Source organism: Pungitius pungitius, chromosome 7 (assembly GCF_949316345.1).
Source record: "Pungitius pungitius chromosome 7, fPunPun2.1, whole genome shotgun sequence".
Taxonomy (NCBI): domain Eukaryota; kingdom Metazoa; phylum Chordata; class Actinopteri; order Perciformes; family Gasterosteidae; genus Pungitius; species Pungitius pungitius.
In genome coordinates, this window is record NC_084906.1 from 6107917 (window position 1) to 6124013 (window position 16097).

The 16097-nt window shown below is 46.4% G+C and overlaps 1 protein-coding gene and 1 long non-coding RNA gene across 2 annotated transcripts; one reads left to right on the plus strand and one right to left on the minus strand.

Moving 5' to 3' along the window:
* Window positions 1-1396: 1396 nt before the first annotated feature.
* LOC119217079 (uncharacterized) lies at window positions 1397-2059 on the plus strand. The gene is made up of 2 exons (XR_005120190.2): window positions 1397-1473; window positions 1751-2059. It is a non-coding gene; the product is annotated as an uncharacterized LOC119217079 (long non-coding RNA).
* On the minus strand, window positions 2000-14587 carry igfbp3 (insulin-like growth factor binding protein 3). Its single transcript, XM_037470657.2, has 4 exons — window positions 13966-14587; window positions 10274-10521; window positions 9391-9510; window positions 2000-2835 (listed from the first exon to the last, which is right to left on the minus strand). Exons 1-4 carry the CDS (start codon window positions 14327-14329, stop codon window positions 2710-2712), a joined length of 858 nt encoding a protein of 285 aa, XP_037326554.1. The 5' UTR covers window positions 14330-14587; the 3' UTR covers window positions 2000-2709.
* Window positions 14588-16097: the final 1510 nt, after the last annotated feature.

Genomic DNA, 16097 nt, shown 5'->3' on the forward strand with positions numbered 1-16097 from the left:
AGACAGAGGCGGACGGCTGGGTGTGCATGGAGAGAAGTGACTTATTGAGAGGTGAGAGGTTCACCGGCCTTCAGAAGCCGGGAACTGAGAGGCCACAGTGCCTGACTGACACAGATTCTGCCTGAGGCTGAAACTCGCCTGCTTACAAATGACCCTGCTGAGGAACAGAAGGAAACGGTTCATACATTTTTTTTCTTTTCTTTTTTTTTTTAACATTCATTAGTGATTATATTCCCAAAAATACACTGAATCAAATACACTTTGCTGTGCAATTGGCGAGCCACTAAATTGTTGAAAACATAGAAAACATAGTTTGGATCAGCTTATAATTCTTTCTTAGATAAATAATTGTATTTTTAAGTACTGTACATGATGTCTAGTCCGACACATAGCTGGCCAGGAAATAATAATAATAATAATATAAAAAGACACACTTACAAATATGAGGGAGGGAATAGCTTAAACATATTTGTATGCACGTTCCTCCCTGTACATCAAGTCTTTGAATAGGTGGGATAAAGCACCAACAGGTTAGTTGTAAGTTGCTCTCTATTAAAGGACGCGTACAGCCGATTTCATGCTACCAAGCTACTGGGCAAGCATTCTTTGTCGGCACTCTCTCCACTTTTCAAGTCTTTACACAGGATGCGGGAGAGCATCGGGCAGGAAGCTCCTCGGGGAGGACCCCGCCTCCTCCCTCAGACCCCCTGCCACTTGTGTGAATGCATATTTGGTGCTGTGTCCACCTTGTGGAGATTTGTTGGCATATGATCATACAAGCATTTTTTTTTTTCAACGAAACAAAAACAACAACAACAAAAAAGAAAATAGTTGTATTGAATGAAAAATCTCGGAGGGGTCGTTAGCTAAGTTTGCCGTCAGAAGTCCTGGAGTTGCTTCGTTCTAGTTCTTTCTGTATATCCCTCTCCTGCCTGGCTTATTATTGTTTTCCAACAGTATCACACTCTTTCATCTGACATTACCTCCGAGGAAAGGTATGCCGATGCAGATAGGTCCAATTGTCTTTAACTGCATGCATTGATGAGTAGCGGCGCAGCTAAAGTGCTTTAAGTGCTTGTGCTTGGGCTTGAAGCATAGGGGCAGCTGGCACCTGCGGCAGGGCAGGCCGATCACAACGGGCTCGTCCCGTTCAAACAAGCCTACGCCAGGTTGCACCACTGACAGGAAAAGGACCCGAGGCCGGGAAGGGGTGCCGCGGTGAGGGAGGGGGCTAACAGCGCGGTTTAGTGGGTCGGAGACGCGCATGGGGTCAGGCACACTGACGAGGACAACGTTTTAGACGGGGGCTAAAGACATGTAGGATCGGAGGACCTCAGCACCGGAGTCATACAAGGATGAGGACACGGGAGAGCGAGAATCAAGTGGACGAGGGACATGGATGTGGACGGGAACAGAGAAAAAACGTACCCAGACCAAATCAGAACAGTTCTCTACCTCCAATCCATCCTTTGAGTTTTAAATACTGAAGATTCAAACAATAGAAATGTGCATGGAAACTCCTGTTTTCACTTTCCATACATTTCTATTGTTGTCAAATAATCGCAACTACTCTGAAAAAAACAGTACCTAATTGCTTGATTGAAATAGTTTCATTATCCAATCTGATGCGTTAAGCTGTTATTTCAGTTGGCACTAACCAATGAGAAGAAAGGCTTTTCCATCAGCGCCTTTAAGCTGCCTTTGATCCACATTTCAAGCCCGCAGGGAAAAAGTATCTGATGGTCAAAAGGTTTGTTTTAAGGGAAATGTTCCTTTATTAGAAGACTACAGGTGGTGAAAGGGAGGGGAAATATAGAAAGGTTTGTTTTAAAGGCACTGTAACTGCATGGTTCGCCTCCATCCCCGTCCCAATAGCAGGCTGAGGGACAAGCCAGAGGCCACGAGGAGGGCTTTTGGAGCTGGATAAGTAGGCAAAGCCCTCGCATAATCCTTTCCTCCTAAATGAACCCTGAGCCAGAGAGCGTTTACTTTTCCAGCATTGTTTTTTTTTTCTTTTTTTTTTATTGGAGAAGGGGCTGGAAATTGGCAGTCGGATATCTCTAAACTGAGTTTAGTGACTTACGGTATTTTCACGAATAAACACTTTAGGGACAGAGCGCACACTCGCACGCCATCGTGCACAGACATGCAGCTGCGCACAGGTATGTTATGCAAGCGCTCGCACATTAAGACACACACAGACTCTCGCTTACAGACTCACAGACAGACACACACACAATAGAGACGGAGGTGGTGCCTGTTTTTTCTCCGGGTCACAGTCACAAACATGTCCTCGTTAAAAGCGAGTGGAAAAGTCCCTCCTTCCTAAAAGAATAGTGCAGCTGTAAGGATTTTCTCTTTCTTTCGCTTCTCTCTCAGCTTTCAGCAAAGCTATTGTTTTGTTGTCGCATTTTTTTTTAAATGAAAGGTTCCCTCAGCACAGGACAGATGGCTGTGAAGGACAGGGGGACATGTTCCCCCCCCCCCCCCCCCCATTGCTCTCGACCTGTCTCCCACAGAAATCAGACCTAAAATCAAAGGCCCAGAGGCTCTTCAAATGTTTACATAAAACTACATGAAAAGGGCAAAGTAGACTCTCTGTTGTCTTTCTACCCCCCCCCCCCCCCTCCACCCTCACTGCACACACACACACACACACCACCCCAGCCCGTCTTCTTCTCTCCGTCCACTCGTCATCCCTCCGTCCCCTCATTTGCTCTCCAGGTTGTAGCACTGCGTCTCGCCTCGCTCCCTGCCGTCGTAGCCGGGCAGAGGCTGCCCGTATTTGTCCACACACCAGCAGTAGCCCCGCCTCCTGCCTTTGGATGGACGGCACTGCAAATACAGGTAGACGGAGAAAGAATGAGCGTTCCGCTGGTTTAGGTTTATCAAACACTATGCAGGGACGAACACGCACAGTCCTCATGAAGACCAGGTTTGAAAGAGAGAGTTTACGGAAAAACATCCTCTTTATTTTGCAGACCAGGAGAAGAAAAAACTGGAGAGTTGCAGAGGAATAGTTGCTTTGGGACACAGTGTCTTAAAAACAGATTAACGTTTCCAAGGTAAAGGGTTACCCTGACACAGCTTCATCAACACAACCCTCAGAGTGAGTTATATTAAGACTCTATCGCTCGTGTTTGGCTTTTAGATTTTGGAAGCTTGTCAGCAGGCCAAGTCATGCCTCAGCAGAACTCTAATAAGACAAAACCACCATTGATCACGCAGAGGAATGCCCTGCTGTCTGGAGTTGCCTCCCAGCTTTTATGAGCTGTATCTATCAGAACGAAACCACACAGATGATGCAGCTGCTCGCCTTGTGAAATAAGATAATAAATGTATCAAGATCAGAGCGGCCGTGTGTAACCAGTTGAGTTTGTTCCTTCTGTGAGCTGTTTATTTATCAGGCCAATGTGTCCCTGACAAATGGGGCAAACGATGAAAAAGCGGCTTATTTTTGATAGAGAGGGGCGGGGAATGAGGATCTCACCGAGTCAGTGAGAGGGAAGGAGTGTGAAGGTAAACATGCAGTTGCTAAAGTATTTGCCAAGGCCAAGGTTGGAGGGCTCCAAGGAAACCAGTGCTGCTATTCTGGGAAACTGGAAGAAACTTAAAATCATCTGGAAGTGATTATGGCCTCCGTGTGCACGAGCACACATAAACACACATCGGCAAACATGTAGGCGCACACAAACAAGAGTTGTATCTACTGTACGTATACATACCACCCACCGGCACGCAAACACACTCGTATAGTCACAAACACCAGGCAGGGGGCAGTCCCTGAGTATGTATACTTCTGTCTACACCAGAAGACTGGATTTCAATTGACCACTGATGATGCAGCTGCTCGAAGCCCGTTTACTTCAACCCCCACGAGGCGGACCTTTGGTCTCCGTAGATTTCTGTATAATATGAGAAACGTTGTAACGGACTCTTGAATCTACATCGATGAAACACTAATAATAATATAATTCATTAATTACAGTTAAGACGTTTCTCTAATGCACTAAATCTACATGAACATGCAATGCCAATCTAAGCCTGACTAAACCAACACAAGCAGGGTGTTTAATGTGATGGATCCACTCTCATGAGGCGACTTCATTTCTTGTGTCCTTTGCATTTAACACCAGCCAAGATGTGATGAGCTGGAGAGCGAAATAACAACTTTTTTTTGTGAACACTGACACTAGAAATCGGGACATTGTTTTGTGGTTGCTGTTCAAGACACCACTGGTATGTTGGCTTACATTGATAACATTGATGACTTCAACAGGGGGGGGGGGGGTTGGCTAGCTTACGTTCCCCGTGGCACAAAATGGAACGGTTTTCCAGGGCACAGTGAAGAAGACCCACTCTGTGTGTATCGACAGGAAATCTGTTAAAAATCAGTCAGTAAAATGCAGAGAACCCTACAAATTAAAATCCCTTTGGTGTTCCCAAAAGGCCAAAACCCAAACTTCCCAAAAAGCAATACTGGTGGACTACATTGCATGCGGCAAAGTAGTGACAAACAGGCAGGGAGGCCGACAAAATTTACAGTGCGACCAGGTGTCGGTCTCCGCCGTCTTCCACATCCACGTACAGCCCGAGTGCATGATCAAAGGCAGCTTTATAGAGACGGAGGCCTATTAAAATACCTTGACAACAACTAGTGCAGCGGTCTAGGGGCAAGTATGCAGCCCAACACGCCCCATTCTCACACGCTCACTTCATCAAGAGATTATTTTCGGTTTTCCTTCTTCCTCCTCCTCCTCCTCTCCTACTCAGTTTTCTGTCTCTTTCTCCTCTTCCCCCGCCAGTCCCCCCTCCCCCCACCTCCCCCTAACCCCCCCCCCCCCCCCCCCCCCAGGGTGCCATCGCCTGTCTGCAGCCAACTTCTATTTCAGCCCTGACCCAGTGGACGACACTGCGGAGAGGAGCTTAACATTGTGTTCCTCTGCTCTGGTTAATGATGATGGAGTCCTATGTGCTTGGTGTGTCTGTGTGTGTGTGTGTGTATACGTGTGTGCGTGTGCATGTGAGTGTGTGCGTGTGAAGGTTGAAAAGCCAAAGGAGGCGGAAGGGAGAGGAAGAGCAAAATGTGCATGTGTGCATTCCCCTGTTGCTTGGCTACCTTTGAATTTCCACTCAGTCTCTCTTTCATCTGAGAACCATTAGCAGTCATCTCGAGCAATCCTTTCTTTATGGCTTGAATCTATACACACACACACACACACACACATACACACAAAGAATGTCCAAGAAAGCCAAATGTTTGTCAAGCGACATCCGGTCCGCACCAAAGACTGATAGAAGTTATTTTCCATCAACAGTATTTCCTTTTCAAAGTAAAAGTAGTCCTGGCCACCTCAAAGACCACCAACAATCTATCTAGACTCACCACTTGTTACTTTCATGGCAGTAAACTGGCTGACTACACGGCGTGTCCTCCATGAGGCACAGTGAGGCGAGTCAAGTAAACTCCGTTTTCGGAGTGGTGGCTCAAGGTGATCACTAATCCAAGCATTCTAAGTCTGACTGACCTGATGCTGGCCCCGCCTGGTCTACATGGCCGTCACTAAAAAAAGCATGTTTCATCGAACCCACACACACATAATGCCACCTTTATGGGGTGTGTGTGCGGGTGCGTTGTCCGCATGAATGTGTGCTCTTGTGATGGCGGTCTTTATAACTAATAGCAGCGCCGCAGGCCTCTACGGACATTTAAAAGAGCCCAGTCTGACCACGGGATAAACACAAGCTCATAAAATGCAATGTGTGTATAGGGGCGCAAGTATATGTATTGGTGTTGGACAGTGCATGTGTGTGTGTGTGTGTGTGTGTGTGTGTGTGTGCATTGAGATTGGCTGCAGTATATATGGCCTTTTCTGTTAAATAGCTTAATGAGAAATTACAGTGTAATAGTTATAGAAGAATGAAGTCCATAAAAACCTTCAAAAAGTAGTAATAATAATTCTATATATACAATATGAATGAATGTGATCAAAGACTTAATCATCCGCAAATAATTACCGCCAAGTCGTTCCTCAAGTAAAATTACCAATTGCCAATGATTTGCAAGTTGAAGCGCATCTCATGTAAGTTACTTTGCTCCTTTCATATGGAAAATGGTACAACGTCACGTCCGACTTCTCACACACGACTTTAACACTGTGTGTTCACACAGATGACACATAGTCAGATTATTACATTTACATTACATAAATCCTTGGTCAATCATAAAAGTGATTATTATGTGAAGATGGGGTACTAAACCGTAATACTTTTGTATCTTTTTGTAAAATCAAGCAATGAACCGGCCCTATTATCCAGGCATAGTTTTGTTATCACTACTGTGACTCAGGTACCACCCTGGCATTGGTATTGAAAACAAACCAAAAAAAAGAGTTCCCCATGTGAGAAGGAAGGCGAGGTGGATTATAAATCCAGGGAGGGAACGGAACGAGACAGAGAGACGGATTGAAAATAGATGTCTGCGTCCCCAAAGGTTGGCCCCTCATTATAAAGCCATTGTGGTCGGTGTGTACGTTTCCACAGATCCCTCTGAGTCACGCTCAATAAGTCAGTCCTTATGGGCCTGGCACCGTCCGGGACACAGTGAGGGAGGAGGAGGAGGAGGGATATGGGTACCGGGCACCTGGCTCACATCCTTAACCCAGCGACTCTTCCTCTTGCTCCACCTCATCCTATTCCTCTCAACGCACTTCACACTGAAAGAGCACACAGAGACACAGGCGCTCTCCTCCCATTCCCAAACCCTCTGCAGGGGGATTCCTTGCCAAACAAGGAAGGAAAAAAGCCGGGTGGGCGGAAGGACAGGATGGAGCGGACGATGGAGCGGGAAGGCAGAACAAAAGGCGGGTGGATGACTTTAGGGCAGGGCAAGATGGGGGGTAATGATGGGTGGGTGAAATGATGAATAAGAGAGAGAGAGAGAAAGAGAGAGAGTTTGAAACTTTGCGGGGTGTAATGAGTGGCTCGGTGTTGGGCATGCGTGGCCTGGACTGGGATACTGGACTAATTCATACAACTGCCGCTAAAAATAGGTTAGAAGTAGGGCTTACCCTGCTCAACCTTCTCCTATTACCAGTAACATGTAAACTGAAAGCCACACACATACATGTGACTTTTTTACTTGTGATAGCTGACCATTAAAACACTATTCAACCCCCCCCCCCCCCCCCCCCCCCCCAACCAATCATTCCAGTATCAAAACTCACCCGCAGTAGTCTCGAAAAGTGTTTTTTTGGCCTTTATGTAGATTTCAAAGTGTGTATTATTGTGAATGCGCCAGAGAATTTCTATATCTTTCTGAAACCGCCACTCACGTCATTAGAGGGCCATTGATCAGGTGTGCGTGGTTCAGAACGCGTACAGGATTTCACAGCAGGCTATTTTCAGCCGGCTTCCAGTGTGGTCGCTTATAACAGCTGTGAACACATCATGGTACAGGGGACACATTGCACAAACTATTACATTTTGAGCCCTGGTCTACTTTTTGCCGTTTGCTCAGTACATCCGTGCAGCCGCGAGTGACAAATGACAGCAGTGTGTGTACAGCCATAATTTGGCAGAGCACAGTATGTTGGCAAAATACCGAGCATTCTATGTGCCGTGGAGAGTTAGGTAACAACCATTGCTGCACGAAGGGTTTCACAAGAATCTATGATCATTTTCAGAAGAAATCCTAAAAGCTTAACTGGACTAAAACCCTCTATCTACAGTACTTTCTAGTGACCCTCTAACTATTAGTCCTACTCAATATTGTATACTGGTCAAGTACTGATAAAACACAAGCCTCAAAACTGCTGCAAAACATCTGTATTAATTCTGGAAGACTCAATTGTTTCTTGATGTGAAAAGCTTGAAATGTATCTACTGTTTTCTAATAATACATTAAGTGACTTATGGACTTATGTAGTTGTTATTTTGCTATTGATGCTTCCTTTCTGTAACTACTTGGTTAAAAAGGTTTTGTTAGCAGCCACTTTTGGCACTAATTGTTGGAAAATGAAAGATGAAACTACCAGCTCTTACCAGCCACCTTTCAACAGTTCGTAAGCGTTTGATATTAAAAGAATTTGGGTGTCACTTGAGATACTGAGGCAGCTAGTGTATCGTATGTATAGTTATGCCCCTATTTCCTCTGCTCAGTCGCTGAGCCCCCCCCCCCCCCCCCCCCCCTCCCTCCCTCCCCCCTCCCACCCCCTCCCACCTCCTCTCCCTGCTCCCTTCTTTTCACAGTATTGTCACCCTAGACGGTTCACACGGTCTCCTCTTCGCTCTGTTTCCGGTCATAAATCTCTGCAACACACCGTGAAGGCACATCCCCTCGGATGGATTTAACACAACACCCTGCACCCCACCGGCCCTCCGAGAAAAGGGCGACAAGGGCCTGCACAGACACACACAACCACACACTTCACTGGTAAGGTGTTTGTCGATGAAATCCAGGAAAAGAAGTGTCTTTGAATGAAAGTAACAATGAAATCTCACTTTGGAGACTTTGGGGAAAGAGTTGTTGGAATTTGAGAGGATGATTTTATTGTGTGTGTGTGTCTGTTAAGGATCGAGTTGGTCTCTGACTCATAGTGACTCATGCGTTTCTCAGTAACAGGCTCTAGATCGGTATAATCCCTCTGATAAGGCTCCCAGGAAATAAGACGCCGGTATTTATTTGACACGTCGTATGTCTCCATAATGCCCCGCCTCACCCCTCCAGCCCCTTAAGGTCAGCACATCGCCCGCCGGGCCACTCCGAGGGAAGTTTAGCCTCCTTGTTCTTTTTTTTTCTTCTCCCGTCTTACAAATGAGCAGGCTATGGGTGGCCCAGAGTCTGCTGTACCACGGACAAGAAAAACTAAACCAGTGACAGCCTGTTTGTTTTTCTTTACCTCACCAACAGCACCCCACACCTACACACCCTCACCAAAACTACCGCCATCAAACAAGCGCCATACTTACACTCCCCTGCCGCCACATCTACCGTGCCACACACACTCCCAGACCGCATTCTTACATCCCTACCCCCCACACTCTCCCACACCACACACCCACAAACACACCTGACCGACTTCATTTCCTGTGAGGCATGAGTCAGACGGCTGCAGTGCATTTACCGGAGTGATACATGGTTATTAGCCATTCTGATAATATAGTGTTGATGTGGCTGTCAAGGCAACCCAAGGAGCTGACAAAAAAGGGCAGGGGGGGGGTGGCGGGGGGGTTGGGCATGTGTGGGTGGGTGGGATGAGTGGGAGAGGATTCTTTGGAAGTGTTCAGGCATGTGGTGGGTCTTTTTGCATGTTCACAGGTGTGTGTGTGTGTGTGTGTGTAAGTGCGAGAGATAAAGAGAGAGATGAAACAGAGTGGGGAGCCATTCACCTGTTTTTTCTTGTAGAAGCCCTTTCTGTCACAGTTGGGTATGCGGAAGCCCCTCGGATTGAGTACATTGCTGATTTTAAGCCCGCTCAGGATGCTCTCCATCTCCCGTCGACACGGCCCCTAGCAACATGACAAACACCCCGGCAACGCCAGTGTCACACACTCATCCCAACACGACCACAGGCCATGAAGAACATCAGGAGTCACCACACTTTGTAGAAGTTCATGACTCTATTACCGTTAACCCTGCGAGGCCTGGATGTTCCACGATTTATACAATACTTAGATCAAAAGACATTTCAAAATAAATTACATTACAACAGAAAATTAAATCATCTTAATGCCTTGCACAGTTCGTTAATGCATTTTATATGTGTCTGCTATTTTGTCTTTAAAAAAGGAACTGTGCTTGTCACATCAACTTGCTGTGATGAATGATCTCGTTGAGGGTCAGAAATTTCTGGAGAAATTGGTACCTTGTTTTTTTGCAAAATGTCTGAATACAACCACAGTGATTTTGTTTGAACAGTAGGAACAAAAAAGGTTGGTTGTGTAGAAGAAAAATGTCTGTAGAGCACAAACGTTTTGATTAGAAGCTGAAATGTGCACTGACTGATACTAATGAACTTTGCAATACTGCATTGAATGATTATCAACTATTTATTTTAGTGCCGTGATGTCAAAGTTAAAGAATCCTAACGACAAAAAAATACTGCGGGTAAGTAAAGTTAAATTAATAAGATAACATATATTATTTTTTTTTACTTTTTTACGGCTGTCTTAATGGCTCTACTTTTTAACTTTTTTTTTACTCCATTTTTCCTTTATATAGCGACACCATAACAATTTGTACATTCTCATTGGCTCATTGAGTGAAACTTACATACTCGGTCTCCCTCTTGTTCTCCAGGGAGAAGTTGTGCATGTCCATATTGGCTCCTCCTGACACTGATTCCACCTTGTAGCTCTGAGTCTTCCTGTTTTGATCTTTCTGGATCAGCTTTTTGTGGAGAGGTGGCCTGGTGTCCATCGACCCCTGGCTGTGTCCACCCTTCACGGTCTCCGCGCCGGGCATCCCTGGCATGGTCGCGGTCACGTTGGTAGAACCTTCAACCTGATGTCCGTCATTCTCTAGAGGGGGTAAAGGTCATTCATTAGTTTTCAGATCATAAACCATCTTTTTGAGATGTTTCATTCATACTGAACAATGCCGAAGTTAACATCCGAATCATAGAAGATGAAGATGAATATATAATGGAATTTGATGGCTCATTCTCGGTTTCTCCATCATTTATAGTTGTTAACAATTGTTTAAGATCAAAATTAAAACCCATGATTAATGTCAAATCTGAATAAGATTGCACTCCAGATGCTTAAAAGTCTTACAATGTCTTTTGTAACCTGAATTTAAAAAAATGTTCAAGGCTGAAACTGATGAACTGTGTTGAGAACTGCAGAATCTCCAGGCTGAGTGTCCACATTGGGCAAGTGGCCTGCTCCTAAGTTGTCTTGATGCAGTTAAAACAGTAAACAAAAAGAATGCATGTGGATGACCGAATGTAGCAAATTGAAGCGACACATTCACAGATGCTATTCAGACGGAGAGAGTGGAGCTCTCGGTGCTTGTAGAGCCTTGCCAGCAGTGCCTAAATGCACCAGTATGCTTGTACTCAACCTACTGACATCCGGAGGATCCCCGCCGGCCGAACATCTGAGTCAGCAAAAACAATGCAGTTCTCCCTCGCATCCAACTACATCAAATGACGGCGCTGAATGCAGAAAAAACAGCTTATGCGGTCACAAACTCAGCTTTTTAGATAAATATAGCATGCACTGAATAATCTATTGCTTAAATGAACCGCATCAACTATAAAAGAAAAGGATTTTCCATATACTGTAGATAGTAGCTGGAAAATACAGCTTGTATTATGATGGCCAATCAGCTGTTGTCAAAGCATTTTCCTTTCATTTTTCTTCAAAGCTTTGATTTGATGAAGTACTCTGATGAAACATTTGCATGTCAGTGATATCTGCTTTTCTTAACGCATTGCCCAGTGGGCTTTTTGGAGCCAGAGCAGACGCCAAGAAATAAAGAGAAAACATGAAGAACTAATATCCACAAATTTACACAGCATGGGAGCAAGAGACAGTCACAGAGACAAACTGAAAAGCCCTCTTTAATACAACATGTTGTGTAGTGTCTATGTGTAGGGAAGGAGGGGAAACAAGTATTGTTGCTAAAAGAGGAGATGGTTTTAGCAGTAGGGGGTAAAGTGGGAGACCAAGGAGCAGATATATTAATAGCCTGTGGCCCTGGCAAAGATTCCAGTCGAATCGTTAAAGACAGTGTGGGCATCATCTGACCGAAATGAAGAGAGGAGGGGGCTCAAAACACTGCTCCTTAATATAGGAGAGGACCAAACTACCAGCCATATGCCACCCGGTCAGCCATGCCGCCACATGGCCACAGTGGAAGGGGCTAACTGAGCGAGGAGACGTCGCGAGGATGCAGAGAGACGATGGGAACCCACATGCAGCGGCTCACACACACACACCCAAACAATTTTAAAACGTTAACTCAAAGCAGATTTGGTGTTGTGTGCGCTGCGGTGAGGGCGGCGGACGGGCATGTAGGGGTGTAGCTTGTGTGGGCAGGCAGGCTGGCAGCCCACCCTTTCTGTGTGACCACCTGATCAATTAGTGACGCGATTGGTCCCCACAGTCGCCCAGGCACTCAAGAACTCAGCATAACAACATGGGTGTCAACAACAACGTCAACTGGAACAAGACAGTCAGAAACCAACAGTCATCCAGGACCTGCAAAACAGTCCATAAATGTCCATAACCAAGGAAAGAAAAGTTCAGCCCTTTTGGATTTAGAATTTCATCAAGAATACATTTTTATTGTCAACATAAACTTCTGTATAACATGTTAAGAAGATTTGAGGCCCATTACAACACATTACGCAATTTGTTAGTATGACGGAACAGGGGCAAACAGCACAAACTGCGGTGAGGAGAGCTTGTAAATGTCGGGGAGGCGAGGAAGCTCACGGAGCTCCATGGGCACTGATGGTTGTGGAAACACTGAGCTGCACTGAAACACTCTGACCAACAGGGGCGCTTAGGAGCTTCCCCCCATAATTGTCCCGCAGCTCCAATAGCGGAGTTACTGGAGTTAAGCATGCATGGATCTCACTGCTGTTAGGCAGTTGCTGCGAGTAGGGATGTGCTCATGTAAAACTTGGAATGGAGAGATGGAGAGAAAAAGAAGTCAGGAGAGAAATATGCAGGAAAAGTGCCAGGAAGTGAGAGTTAGTGTGTGCATGCTGCCTGATGGATAAGCATGTCTGTTTGTGTATGACAATGTGACTGTGGAGTGCTTGCACACCCCACATTACTTTGGTCAAGGCAAATAACCCTGAAGAAAAAACACACAGGGTCTCCTGGAGCCCTGACGTCAGCAGGGCCTGAACACACAGCAGTGTGTATTCACATGTAGGTGGCATGTGTGCCGTCTCACCAGTGTGAGCAGCATGCAATCCATTCACACAAAACGCCATGCAGCAACAACGCCTCGGCTATTGGCAGGGTTGCACACAATGACTATTTGGGCTCATTGGTTGAGAGTGAGCTCTGTATTTGAGGGTGTCTTGCTTATGGGGAACTCTCAGAAATGCCCCCCCCCCCTCCCCCTTGTCACACAGCCGAGATGATTTTGGCCCAAATCCTTCAGCAGCATATTTTCATGCTGTGTACAAAAATCCATGAGCTTTCTTTGAAGGAAAATAAGGACATTGCAGAAGACAAGGACATGGTCCGCGCTCAGCCTCAGCTAAATACTGTATACTTACAGTATGTATGTGGCATTCTTTAACTATTGGTTTGAGGGAGCCAGGATTTGTGTGTGTGTGTGTGTGTGTGTGTGTGTGTGTGTGTGTGTGTGTGTGTGTGTGTGTGTGTGTGTGTGTGTGCGTGCGTGCGTGCGTGCTTGTGGTTCTATGTGCGTGTGTGTTAGTGTGAATAAGCTGTTGCTGTTCTATAAAGATAAAAGAATAAACAATCAACTGCAAAGTTGAAATAGCTTAATTCCATGATTTGAATTTGGCGACATAAGCAAGATGTAAGATGTGCGCACGCAGGAAAAAAAACGGTCCGCCTGGTGAATTGCTGCGTAGAGCTGCAGCACATCGCTGTTATCCGCTCTAAACTTTCAGGAGCCTAGGGGACATGTTTAACCCATCAATGCGCAGTCAAGTCCCCCCTTCTGAAACCCCACGAGTAAAACTAGTGGCGTGCTGCTTAACGCTCCACGGAAAACACGCCGCACACAGTGGTGCGTCTATACGTGCTGTACGACGCACTTAATCGTTTTTTTCTTTCTTTTTTTCCATGAGCAGGGAACACCCCAGACCAGGTCAACCCAGAGCAACACCTTATGGGGGGGGGGCGCCTGTCAAATGCACTAAATAACAGAAACATCAACAACAGCAGCAGCACCACACGCACACACGTCAAATGACAATCGCTGTCAACAAACTGTCACCAGCGCAAATGGCATCAGGAGCGTCCCACCTGGTTTGTGCGCCGGTGCCAGCATGCCGTTGAGCTTCTTGGACGCCGCGGCGGAGCACGCTCCCCGTCCCTCCAGCAGTGCCTGCAGGGGTCGGCTCTCCCCTGGCCGGTACTGGCAGGTGAAGCCGGAGCCACAGCGCGCCGTGTACACTCCACACGCCAGCCCCTCTCCGATAGCGCACGTCATGCAGCAGCCGCAGCCGGGCTCCCGCACCCGCTCCAGGCAGTCCTTCGGGAGCGGCTTGCACTGCAGGAGCGCCCCGGCGTCACAGGGCTCACATCGCACCACCGGCCCCACGGTGCCGGCGAGCCCGGCGAACGCGGCCAGTGCGGCGGCGAGACAAAGTACGCAGAGACCGGGCATTGCGCCGATTAAGCGAGTCTCAAAGGGACAGTATGGGAGTTGTCGCGGAGGCTTAAGGGGACTCTCTGTGACACTGCGAGGCGGCTAGCTTTCTCCATCTGTATTTTCTTTTATGCGAACTTCTCATTTTATACAGGCGGAAAAAGAGCCAACAAGTCACACCCTCCTTCGTATGAATAATGTAAACGGAGAGCCCCGATATGAGGGACCGCTGCATCCAGTCAGGAGACAGAGAGCTGCTCAAACGTTCAACTCCTTTAATCCCTTGTAATAATTCACCCACCACTGGTCATTATCTTTCATGCTCGCTCTGATCTTACACAAAAGCAAAGGTGTTTGTTTCCTTCTGGCAGGTTGGCCTCTTTTCAAAAGACAGTACAGAGAGCTGCAGATGGCATCAAGGCAATGCATCGGCTACATTTATCTTCACTCCCAGTGCCGACGATATCATATTTAATCTCACAGAAAAGGTGCACAGATTTCCAACAGTCGATGAATGTGCTGCGTGTTGACTGTTCCCGAACCACTGGCCACGTCCCCTGCTGACATCAAAGGCATGTGAGTGAATGCCATTGGTGGTACCCCCCACACATGCAATGCTGATAAAACATTCCTCTGGACAGATGTATAGGTGGCCCTGGCCATATTAACCCCCCAAAAAACATTGTTTGCTTTGCATGTGACTTGTGCACGACCGCTCGCTCAGTGGGAAGTCAAAGAGGCGTTGCTTCACGGTTCTGCAAAGTTGGAGCTGCAGAGTTCGGATGCACAGGCCGAGCAGCACATGCAGCCACAGCTAATGCCACACGTGAAGACCAGACTGCATACCTGACCCGTTTGCCCAATTAGTTTCAGAGGCGGTGCTCACCTTTCATATACACTGAGCAGACCTGGGGATCTGGCATGTCGTATCCCCCCCCTCCCCCTCCCCCTACCTCGTAAACACACACACACACACACTCTTCCTTGTCACGAGTCCCAGTGTGCACCTTTCCTCCTGAATGCTCCCCTCGACCCCACAGGATTTCAAATTATTAGGAGAAAGAAATGTTACAATTCTGCAGGCTCAGCATCGCCCCCCTGTACTGCATATTCTCCTGTTCTGCAATAACAAACGCAAGAGGGGGGTACACCCTGAGAAAATAAAGCAATCAGTATTGGCCATTGTGTGATTTACACCACAGAAGCAGAAAAAGTGTTGAGACTGCATTATAAAAAAACAAGCAAAGGGTAATGAAACACTCCCGGAATAGCAAGAAAACGTCTCTAGCTGAGATTAGTTTTCTTATTGCTCCACTTTTTTTTCTCTTCCTGGATTTTTTCATGTCTGAAATATTCATCCTCTGACCTTTGGTTGGAATTTTTGCCTGCCCACCGTCCAGGGTATGATTTAGCTAAAGCACTCTTACCGTTTTAACTAATTCAGCAAAAAGACAGTTCTGTAAAACTATGCCCCCTTTGTGTGAACACAGTATGATATACAGATCCAGTTTATTTTGTCATACCATAAAGGTGACTGGGTTAATCCTAACGTGCTGGTATTGTTTGCCTGGCTGAAGATAGCGGTTAAACCGGTCTTAACACAATATATAAACAGCTAAATGGATTTGACATTCTCAAGTTCATTTTTGCATGATCAGATATCATGCAGTGGTGAAGAAAGTCGACCAACGGTGACATAACATTCACCTTGTCCTGCACATCCTTTGGGATCCTCAACATCTTAGCACATCTAAAAAGTGCTGTAATTGCATTTGAATATTATGAA

Bases quoted from the DNA above. Each gene is read 5' to 3' on its own strand.
- igfbp3 (XM_037470657.2), bottom strand. From the start codon at position 14,329: ATGCCCGGTCTCTGCGTACTTTGTCTCGCCGCCGCACTGGCCGCGTTC. The intron at 10,522-13,965 runs GTGGGACGCTCC...TACCCCCTCTAG, and splicing joins GGCACCGGCGCACAAACCAG to AGAATGACGGACATCAGGTT. The intron at 2,836-9,390 runs GTGAATGGCTCC...CTGTATTTGCAG, and splicing joins GCTTCTACAAGAAAAAACAG to TGCCGTCCATCCAAAGGCAG.